Source organism: Pleurodeles waltl, chromosome 10, assembly GCF_031143425.1.
Source record: "Pleurodeles waltl isolate 20211129_DDA chromosome 10, aPleWal1.hap1.20221129, whole genome shotgun sequence".
Lineage (NCBI taxonomy): Eukaryota > Metazoa > Chordata > Amphibia > Caudata > Salamandridae > Pleurodeles > Pleurodeles waltl.
In genome coordinates, this window is record NC_090449.1 from 250,386,211 (window position 1) to 250,398,332 (window position 12,122).

Consider the following 12,122-nt stretch of genomic DNA (forward strand, 5'->3'; position numbering starts at 1 on the left):
AATTCTTCATCACCAAGGAAAGGAGATCGCCACAAAGTAGGACTGCTGTGCGACCAGGGCTGGTGTCTGTTTAACAACCAATCTCCCCGGATGTGCGGGAACAGCACCTGAAGTCTGAACTTTCTCATGCAGGAACTGAGGATCTGTCTGGAGCCTAGACGCTTGCCTGTGTGCTCAGAGAGGTAAGGAGGGTGCCTGACCCAGCAGGTGGAGGGACTGACCAGAAAGAAAAGCCCATTGTGTCGCCAGAGAGTAGCCAGAGAGACAGAGAAGACTACAAGAGAGCAAAGTAAGGAGTGATCTGTGTTTGGAATGGGCCCCCCGGTCCCACTAACTGTTTTGGTCGTGAACAGCACCAAGCCTTCTGCAAAAATCAAGTATCAAGTGAGATCGTCAGCCCTCCATGAATGAGAGACTGATACTGCTGATGTTTGAGTCTCAGTGCTCTGTCAGCACTTAGGTAAGTGCCCTGATCGGCCTGGACACCGCAATTGTAAGGTAAATAACAAAGTTGAGATCAGAGCATAGGCATCTTCTGTCATGCCACTGTCTCATCTGCAACCAGCCTGGGGTACTCCATATGCTGAATAGGAGATCTGCCGCAAGGCGCTGCCATGCTGAAATCACCAAATCTTTCATGTTCTTAGCTAGGCCACTGATGAAGTATCCTATATCTGGGAGACTCGAGTGGGGAGAGGGTACCAAAATGTGCAGCACCTCAAGATTGCAAACAGGATTTCAATCCTGTGTCATTCCCTTATCAGTGCTTAATTTGAACTGGTGGTTTCTGGTGCGGGCACTGGCACTTATTTTTGAGGGCCTGCACTTAGTTTTCTACATCAGTCATTTACAGCGAGCAGAAGATACTAATAGGAAAGATGGAAGAAGAGAAAAACGAAAAAGCATCACAAAGGGAGAAATCAGAAAGCTGCAAGAGTTAAGGGCCAGGGAATGGCCGTAAATGGATTAGAGAAGCCTGAGGTGGCTTTAGGATTAAGCTACCTCGGGATTCTGTGCTTGCACACTTAAATGCAGCAGCGACTTGTTCCAAAAGAGAACTTCGGGCACCAGCACATTTTTATTTTCAAATTAAGCACTGGTTGCACTGTGTAGTATTATGTTATGCTGTGTCATTAAAGTATTTTTTAATTCAAAAGATTAGCACTGGGATGGATAATCCATTGAACATCTTTGTATCTATTCTGATTGTGACAGTTGTCTGAGTGAAGCAAACTACTTTCAAGCTGTGGGGATCTTTTTCCAGAGGCCTGCTAGATCCTGCAGCATTTGGAACCATCTGTCAGTTACATAAATGGTACTCAACTCTCAGCAAGAAAAGACATTCTTGAGGAAGATGAGGTGTCTTTTATAATTCTAATTTCATGAGTCTTATTGGAGTGCCCAGTAAGCAAAAGAAACTGCTCTTGAGAAACTGGTTGTTCTCGCTCCTCTTACATGCAGATGCCATTCTGTTACTTCACTGGTGAATGCTTACACGCAGTGTGATGAAGGAAGTGGCTGTGATGTAGTCTCATTTAGACCTCACGGTGGTGTGGTGTCAAATGGGACCATACAAGGTTGGGGAGGACATTTGTAGTCCTGAAACATATATTACCTTAGCTGTCCAGTCAGTACAACTTTGAACTTAGAGCTGTTTTACTTTGTTTCTAAAACTTACCTTCCTGTTATTAGGGGAAAAAAACAGATTCAGAGCTGCATGCTGTCCATTAAGGTATTCATAGTACAGAATGACCTCAAAATTGGAGCTATGTTGAACAAATTCTCTTTTTGATAGAGCCTTATTGGAGACTGTCCAATGGACAGGATTTCATTTATGTCCAGGAGGCAAACCTTCCATAACAATATACTATTTCTTAATTCGGTCACTTGACTACTGAGATCCTCAGGTATTCCATACCAGCCATCCCATTACACTGTATGAATCTCATGAGAGACCCTGGGACCATGAATCAAGCTCTCTTACACTTTTAAAATGGAAAATAGTTTGCATCTAGTAATCGCAAAATGTGGTTTGACTGTGTACCATCTCACAAAAATCACATTTCGCTATCTTTCCCATTTAAATAGAATATTATTCCAATGTTCATCTATAAAATTGATCTTGCACTAGCTACTGCATATAGTTAAAAAACAGATCAAAAGTATTTATTTGCCATCCCACTGAACAAGAATTAACTTATGTGATATTTTTCCACTTCTCAGAAGACCAGTTTCTGTTCAAGAGTTTATCATTGTGCTCTCCTGGAGTATGTGCTTTCCTTTGTACTCACACACTTAGCTGAGCTCGAATGCCCCTCTTCCTGGATGGCCTTTTTGGCACGCATTACTTGAGCCTGCTGCATCTCTAAGTTACAGTCGCTTTCTATAGATGATCCCCTTACAATCTGTCTTTGGGATACGGTTGTAATGCATTCTCATCAGTATTTTATTCTAAAGGACATGTTGGATCGTCATGTTAATCAAGCACCTTCCGTCCCATTCTTCCTTCAAAGGGACAGAGCTCATTCACAGGATGCACGTCCTTGTTTAGAAATAAGTTCTACTAATGTTTATTCTCATTCCCGCTTAGCTCTCTTTTCAGGGGGTTTCTTTCATTTCGACTTCTCCTCCCTGCCCTTTAGTAATGCAGACATGCTGCCCCTGGATGCACAGATTTGATCTTAAGATAATGATCTGGTTGACAGGCTTGCTTTGTCCCTGCCTGTCAGAAATCTTCTTTCACTCACACTTTTTGTTCCTCCCTGTCGGGATACCACAGCTTGTGTAGGAGCGACTGGCTTGCTAAACTATTTCAGAAGGTAACGGGTGGTGAGGGAGTTCCTATAGTGAACAAACATGTTACTTGTAAAACGAATCCTTCTCATGGCATCGTTATCACATTCCTAACGACTTGGCCGACACTTACACACTTTAGATTAGTATGTTCGTATATGTTTACTACTATACTTTTGATCTCTTATCTTTTCATTTTGTATCAGATGTATTACCTGAATTACACTTGACATGGTGGCAGCTCTGATTTTCGACTATTTCTTGCACTGAGTTCTGTTGGGAAAGCATGGAAACAGAATGGTGTCAGTTGGTGTTTTGTTGATCTTTAGATATAATAAAGATAAGGAAAATGTGTTTTTTTGCATTTTGCTGCCCCTGCTAAAATGTTTTTTTTTTTTTTAATGAAATCTTTGCAGGGCCAATGCAACTAACCCCTTCTGCATTTCTAATGTTTCTACTTTTCAGAAAAATGAGTCGCCGTGGGTGACTGTGCTTTCAGGGGCACGAAAATACAGGGATTTAATGGGTCAATTGTTTATACCAAACGTGATCTGCAAAATATATTTGGTGACTTTACAGTGTGCACCTTTTTACATGACATAAATGCACGCACACGTGATATTCATGTGTGATTTTCAACATTAGGTAATATGAATGTATAACTGTATGAGATTCTCAAATAACAGTGGGTTCTATTACATGTTCATATATAAGCCCAATGAAAATGTATTTAAATTCCAATAAGCCACTAATATCTGACACAAACAGCATGCGCTCAGCCTTGTATGGATTACTCAAGATGTCTACTTTCCTGATGTCATATGCTTCTCACCTACACAGGCATTGCTCCATTGCAGACCTATGGCTTTATAGTTTATCATCTGCACAAAGACTGGACATAAGTCTTCCACCTTCACTGCAATTGGCATTGAGCTAGAACTGGTTGTCCACAGATAGCAAGAGCTAGTTATCCAAGTAGGTGTGGTCTTTGAACTTGTAACTGACCATGAGCCTATTGAAACCCTACTGACTGGTGCTGGCATGGGCAAAGAGCAACTCATGCCCATAGGTATCTACTTGGAGCTTTTTCTAGACGTATGTTACCTGCTTGCTCATTCCTGGACTAGGAGTTTTTTCCATTAACAAGACTCACCGTTTGTGGTATCAGCATTCCAAAACAGTCACACCAAGGGGCTTTCCTATGGTAGAGATATGTGGTAAGAGCTAGCTGCCTGAACACATGTGGGCTAGTGGCTCTTCATGTGCACAGGTATGAATTTACAGTGAATGTTTTCAGCCTGCACTCATTCACAGATGCGCTCATGGGTATATTTTATCTATGCTTGTACTAGATAAATAAATGGATATTTGAAATGATTTTCTTAACTTGTTCTGCCGTTGTAATTTAACCCCGTCTTTGATAGAATTTGTGCATTACTTTTTTCCTACAAATTATTCTTTTTGCAGCAATGTCTACCTCTCACCTTCTGACAAGATCAAAGCTGAAAATGCGATTTTGATGTGCCCTCCACTGCCACCAACGGTTTATATCGATCTGAGGAACTCACAACCGCAGCAATCTGAGCTTTTGCCACCCGAAGCCCCTGAAATCGAAGAGAGGTAAATCCGTATTCAAGAGTTTCCTCCCGAATACGTTGTTCGTAAGGTATAATTGGGGAAGCAGAGGGAGTTAAGGAAGTGGAACTTCAAAGCCACTCGGGTATTCTGTGAAGTCACAACTAGCTGTACCATGCATTGGTAGTAACGTTTATGACACTAATGTACGAGGAGGTTGTTGCAAGTGCACTCTGAATATTCGTTATGCTGTAACCACTGGCTGTTTCATTGTGCTCCTCACAGGGGCTTTTGGAAGAGATTGTAGAGTGGTAAACTGTGGCTGCAACTATTCTTTATGCTTACGGAGAAGTATGGTTGAAATTTCTTAATTTGCAATATTTTAAATCTGACATAACAAATTTGATTTTATTTTCATGCTTTGCAACCAGGTTTCTTGTACCATGGTAATACGAAGGATTAAAAAAGAACCCTATAAATCGACTTTTTAACCATTTTTTAACAATTGAAAATATTAAATGTGATTGAAGTGATCCCAACATTCACTGCTCACTGTCCTAAATTATCACCCACCGCTCACTGTTCCAATTCACTGTTCCACGTGCTGTTCTAACACCAACGCATGCATATTTATGCTTTTCTGCTTCGATGCCATTGCCTGCCGTCCACCTGTCTCTCACAGCCCTGACTACTGGAAATTGTACCCTGCCCCTGGGTGATTACACATTCCTGCCCTGACGCTTGAGACTATGTAAGCCACATTTACAAACTCTTGTCTCTCTAACATTGGTGTGTAACCCATGCGGGCATGCTCATGCAGGATTGTTACCAACCTACTTCATAGATGCATACTCAAAGGCTTGTTGTAAGTCTTCTGACTTCTGCGCATTTAACCGACTAATCTCTGTTATTACAGTAATGCCAGGACAAGCTGAAAGACTGAAATCTCCCGAAGGAGCTTGTGCTTGGTGTTATTGTTAAAGAAGTGACCATCTTCCAATCCCTTTCCATCAGCTCAGCTTGATGGACGTCTACTCAAACTGGGGTGTTTACCTAAATACAGGGATGGGTGTGCGAACTTTACTCTTTAAGATCTTACTGCAGTCCCAGATGTCAATGTGTTAACTCGAATGCAATGCATGGACTGCAGATCTCTTCGTGCACTGGTTAGTATACAGTAAAACATGTACAGCTAGAGGCTGCATCCTGAAAACCACAATCCTCAGAAGATGTCAGGATTGTTTACGCGTATACCGTGCATGGACTGATGGACTGCAGGTCTCGTCGTGCACTGGTTAGTATACGTAAACATGTACAGCTAGAAGCTGCATCCTGAGAACTACAATCCTCAGAAGATGTCAGGATTGTTTACGCGTATACCGTGCATGGACTGATGGACTGCAGGTCTCGTCGTGCACTGGTTAGTATACGTAAATATGTACAGCTATATGCTGCATCCTGAAAACTACAATCCTCAGAAGATGTCAGGATTGTTTACGCCTCTACAGTGCATGGACTGATGGACTGCAGGTCTCGTCGTGCACTTGTTAGTATACGTAAACATGCACAGCTAGAGGCTGCATCCTGAAAACTACAATCCTCAGAAGATGTCAGGATTGTTTACGCGTATACCGTGCATGGACTGATGGACTGCAGGTCTCGTCGTGCACTGGTTAGTATACGTAAAGATGTACAGCTAGAGGCTGCATCCTGAAAACTACAATCCTCAGAAGATGTCAGGATTGTTTACGCGTATACCGTGCATGGACTGATGGACTGCAGGTCTCGTCGTGCACTGGTTAGTATACGTAAAGATGTACAGCTAGAGGCTGCATCCTGAGAACTACAATCCTCAGAAGATGTCACACTTTTAACTCGAATGCAGTGCATGGACTGCAGGTCTCTTCAAGCCCTGCTTCACTGGTTTAAAACAGAGAGTTTTTGCCAGCATTCTGACAGTGACAATAACGGTGCTGTCTCCATACCTGACCCGGAGCTAAGATTTTGCGAAGAAGAGAAGTGGAAAATTATTTAAAAAAAAAAAAAAAAAGAATAATTCTGAGTCATTTACATAGAAAGGCGCCTTACACCAAAATGATTAAATGAGGGAAGTGAAAAAAATATAAAGTGCGAATAATAGAGGGCTAAGAACAGAGTTTTCTGGGACCGCAAGAACAATTAACCGATTGATAGGATGTTTCTCAGGAGACACTGAAAGTGGTGTCTGAAATAAGGGTGCATTAGTCAATTTAACCCAAAACCACTGTTGTCTAGAAAGGGAATATGCTTCTAAATTGTCATTTTAGGTTTCAAACATAAATTAAATCAAGAAAAACTATGTACAGCATCAGACTCAAACCCCACCCGATTTGCTTTTGGTTAGATCAAATGGAATAGTCTAGAGGAGAGTGCTGGACACTTTCTATGACTCCTATTGTTCCTGAGAAAGTTCTTGGATTTGCAACACCTGATGTAACCTCTCCAGTCGATGCTCTAGCACTTATCAACCCCCTAATGAATCACCTCTTCCTTTACTTGGCTTCTCATTCTTACCCACAGCCATAACTGCACGCGCCTCAATAGGGCTATTTCTCATTCTTAACCACAATGATCTCTGTGCTCCACGTCCTCAGCAATGGCCACACCGTGCTCCAAGGCGGGAGTTTTGATAAGATGTTTCTCTTACTTAGGGATTATGGGTGCATCTCCCCAGTCAACCCGTAATTAGCGATTAGTACATTTCCACAAAATATAGTTATTTAATAGGCATCTCATTTCCACTATTTAAATTCCCACCTTTTAATTTTTCTGTTGGCTCTAGCAAAAAATGATACCACTCCAGCACAACAGTTTTTTGCACTGTTCTAATCTGCTACAATATTATTAAAGACATTTCAAAAACATCTGTAATATCTTCTCCCCCTCCCACTGAGGATATTTTCTCTTCCCCACCACAACGAAATTGTGCAGGAACACTGCCTGTAATATTTTCTCCACAAGCAACAGTAAAGTGCAGGTGAAATCACGTGTGCCTCTCCTTCAAGGGCTGCAATAGTTCTCCAACTTCCAGTTCAAGCAGAAAGAGTGGTGGTTGTGACATAATGGAAACTGCCATAGTGATAATGTAGATAATAAGATAACACCCACAAATGAAAAAAGGACAAATTCAAGTAAGAGAATAATAGAATAGAACAAAAGAAAAAATTAAAACAATCTGTTTGGAAGAGCCAAGCTATACCCTGCACAAAAGTAGTCCAACTCTTTGAAACAATATCCTTTACTTTCAGGTGTCCCATAGTTTCAGAGTTGCCAACAGACCTCCTCACCTGCCTGGTTTCTCTCATGTCAGAGCACTCCATACCAAGTCACAGTCGTACTATAACCCTCAAGTCCAGAGTCCATTGCTCCTGGTGTGCGGTAGTCAGAACGTCCACATGTAACTAACTGTACGCCATCTTCATTGGGGTATCACTTCCTCCTTTCACATGAAAAATCTGCCAGCCTCCACGTGCAATAGTAATTTAATTGTTTCCTCGGTCGACTGCCCCACAGTATGTACCATGCTGGACACCGCTTCCTTGCACAGTATTGAGAAATGAGCTCTAGTTCCACAGTTATGACTCACTTACGCCGTCACTTCTGCAGACAGTCTGACAGTTGGAGACTCTAAAGCCAGAAATGCGTCACATGACTCGCTGTATTTGCAGTGATGTGTACATTAGCGCACACCTGCAACACTAGCACTTAAATGTGTAGCAACAAGCTGTGTTTGCCTCTTGACATGCGAGATACACCCACTGCAGGAAAGGTATCAGTTCTGACAGTGAGAGGACTGAGACCCAACCGTGGCTCACCCGTCAGTCACCACTCTACTCCCATCCTGTGGCCACTGAGAAAATGAGAGTAAGACCCAACCATTTCCTCTGCCTCCTCGCCGTGGAAGCACAACCTCAAACAAGCTACTTTAAGCGAGGCAAAAACTGTACACCACATACCAGGATTCCCTTGATGTAGGCACAGACACCAGAGACAATACTACATCAAAATATGCCTCTGAGAAGAAAACTCTTTGTCTTCTCGGAGATAGGCTGGCCGGTTACTGACAGGTTCTCACAGAGCGCTCAGATGCCAGGGAGTCGGGGCTCGAGGTGCCAGTCGAACACTGCTCCTCTCCTAGAGCACGTCCCTTGTCGTAGTGTAATAAGGAATGAAACAGCAGGGGCAGGGATTGGTTTCTTAGAAGTAAACATTTCAGCTCCACAATATTATCATATCCCTTTTGCGCCTCAAACCAGCTTACACTCTTGCACGGAAAGTTCCATATAATGACATACAATAAACCCTGAAAAAGGCATGAGAATAATAAAAAGAAACCCTAATATACTTGTCTTACTGCAGTGGTTTTGGCATGCATTTCATTGATTTTAAAGTGTTTAATCCATTTTGAATGCAGCGAAGGTTGGTAAACCACGTTCCTAGTAAATGTAGAATGAATCAAAAAGTAATTTCAACAGATTATGATGAGAAATGTGCAGTGGCTTCTTGAAGAGTGTCTATTTGGGGGTTTATGTGCTTCACGTGTCTGTATGTTTCTTCCGTATCTGCTAAGATTATGACAGAGCTCATTGACCCATTTGTAACTGTCTTTCTTATAACTAGCATGGACATCACAGGGAAAGGTCTTCTACTGAAACAAATCCGACGTTGTAGGAAAGAACCTGATCCACATATTGAGTCACCTCCATTGGCAGCCCCTAAGGAAGCAGATTCACAGCAGGATACAGAGATATTTGAGCCAGGTGGTATGCCTGTAGTTCGTAGGAAGACACGAACAAAAGTGCGCAATGAATGGAGAAAATCATCCTCCCCCAAGCGCCCTGGTCAGTTGGAAGCTGAAACGGAATCTAGGACAGGACCAACACTTGATCAACTCAACATGACAATGCCCATGGTCCAGACTCATGTGGCATCAGAGGCTGGATCCCCAGCACCTCCAGTGGCAGAAGATCTCATGGAGATCCCCACAGGGAATAGCATACAGAATCCGACAATGGATGGTCTCAACTCTGCGGTTATGCTTCAGGACACACAGCCGATCGTCCACCTTCCTGAATTAAAAGTGTCTTCCAGGTACTGGCTTTTTTATTTATAAATATTAACATAAGTACACTGGAGAATAATTATGATTGTGTGCTTAGCCTTCCTTTGTCTTAATCTCAATTCCTTGATGTTCTTGCTCAATTTTTATGTTTGTTATCTTCAACAAATATCTTGTCTTTCTACTCAATGTTAACTTCCACAGGTACTTAGCTTGCAACCCTTCCCAGGCACCAGACTGGATTTGGAAGTTTTCTCCACTGCACTTAACATCATCGACTTCGCAGGATTCAGCATAGTTTCTTCACTGGCATGTTGCAACTTCACCAGAAGTGACGTGCCGACCGCTGTTGACATCTGTTCCTTTTTTAGTAAATCTAACAGATGCAGATCTGTAGATGTTGATATTTAGAAAGGTTTTTTTAACATTTATTTTCTGTTTACAGTTCCTTCCAGGTATGTTGTCAGTTCAGAAGTCTTCGGGATTGAAACTAAGGCTGGGCAAAATTTGTGTAATTTGCTTTTTCATGATTATGCCAAATGAAGTTGTGGCAGGATTACGTGAAATTACGTGTATTTACTTAAATACAACTCTGTCAATTTGTGGAATCGTTTAACTCAAAATGCATACTCATGCCAATTTGTGACGTGAAGATGCCTTTAAACAAGAGCCCTACAAAAAGCATCCACTCGCATTCTGTTGTTCCTGTGTGAACTATGCCATTCAACTGTGCTATTCTCAGTAACATTGACCGCGAAAGGTGCATAGTTATGTGGAAAGGCAAAATTTCTCATAAGAAGCGTACTCTGAAAGTCCCAAAATTGCTCAAATTATGCTGGCATAATTTAAATAATGGTCAGTGCTAATTAAAACCCTGTAGACATGCAGGAAGTACATCAGTGATTGTGATGTATTGAACAGAACCATGATCCATCAGGTTGTGATTTTTTACAGAGACTGCACACTAAAAAACTTATCAAAGGCAACCCAAGCGTATGCAGGCTTCTCTTAAAAAATTGCGAAGGAGATCATATGCAATATCAAAGAGCAGGCCAAGATCGAGCTGGAGAAGGATGTTGAGATCAACCAGAAGACTTTGGAGAGCTATACATACAGCCAGTTCTGGTCTTGAATGCATCCTTCCCATTGATATTTAGGAGAGGCCACCATCAGCTTAGGCTGTCTTTCCAGAAGAGGGCATTATCTGCTTGAAATCACAATGATGCTGCCCAAGACACCACAGACACAAGAATGTGGATCAGTCACCAATATCTGTCCCCTGCATATTTTACAGAATGTAGATAATGAGCAGGCAGAGTCATGTCTATCAGAAAGAATGTTACAGAATGTAACTAAGTTGGTCTTTTTTCACATAGTATCTATAGGAAAGTGCCCTCCTACACATGGTCGCCCCCATGTTTTTCCCTAGTACTGATGCTTTTTGAATGAAAGTGCACTGGGTCCCCGCTCACCAGACCCCCAAGGCCAGTGATTTGTCCCTAATAACAAGGTAAGTGTCTAATTGTAATCCAGTTGGCAAGGGCTTTAACACCCTTCTAAGTCTCTGGTAAATTGTACCCCTTATACCCCAGGGCATGGGTAATAAAGAGGGTCCCTAATGGCTGCAGCATGTATTATGCCACTCTAAGGGACCCACATTCAAACACATGCAGACTGCCATTGCAGAACGTGTGACATGGTGCAAACCAATTTGAAAACACGACATTGCACACTCCCTGTGTGCAATGTCCACTACCACTGCATGTACTATATGTAAGTCACTCCTAGAACAGGCCCTAAAGCTCTAGGGTTGAGTGCATTATAATACATGAGGGCACATCTGCATGAGGAGATGTACCCCTGTGATGTCTAATTCCATTGCTAGACGCTGTAAGTGATCATGCAGCCATCTTAAACACGTGTCCTGGATACTGGTCAGCATGAGTGACCCAGCTACATATTGGCAGCACTGAAACTACTGGTGTTTGGTATCAAATACCTCATCATAATAAATCCATATTGATGCCAGTATCAAATTTATTATGACATGCACCCAGAATGCAACTTAGAGGTGCCCCCTAAAAACGTACTAGTCCCTTAGTGTGCTGGCTGACTGGTATTAACTAGCCTGCCACAACAGATGAGTTTCTGATCCCCCGTAGATGAGAGGCCAGAAACAATGCCTGCTCCGGAGGATGCTAGCGTTTTAGCATATCAGGGCCAGGGACTTCAAAACCCCTGTCACCTTTTGATATGCGACCGTGGCTTCCCCCAGTCTCGGGGAACGCCACCCCATGCCCTGAGGTCCATTTGGCACCATAGCAGGAGGGAAATTAGTTATTCAGGAGGCATTTTTCACTTCTAGGCTGGTCACACCCCTAAGTTGGGCTACCTGAAGTGGACACTCGAGGAAGGTTTCCAACATCTTGTATTTGGTGGAAATAAGAACTCTGGGTCAGGAAAATTCCCACTTTCCACAGGAAGTGATCATCTCTGGGGTGTAGTCACCATAGGGATAAGTAGCCCATTGGCTGCTACCTAACACTCCCCTAAACACCTCTAAATTCAGTATTTATTGGGTCTCCCTGACACCAGTGGCTCAGATTTGTCTGTTGGGAACCAAAGGAAGGACAAAGAAGAGAAAAAGTTGTGAGGA

The 12,122-nt window shown here is 42.5% G+C and overlaps 1 protein-coding gene across 1 annotated transcript in view; it reads left to right on the forward strand.

Moving 5' to 3' along the window:
- DNAAF8 (dynein axonemal assembly factor 8) overlaps nt 1-12,122 on the forward strand; it is an 882,921-nt gene that overhangs the window by 192,930 nt on the left and 677,869 nt on the right. The window contains exons 7-8 of the mRNA XM_069210337.1: nt 4,261-4,413; nt 9,028-9,498. Of these exons, the coding sequence (XP_069066438.1) occupies nt 4,261-4,413; nt 9,028-9,498 (624 nt within the window). The remainder of the gene's footprint in view (nt 1-4,260; nt 4,414-9,027; nt 9,499-12,122) is intronic.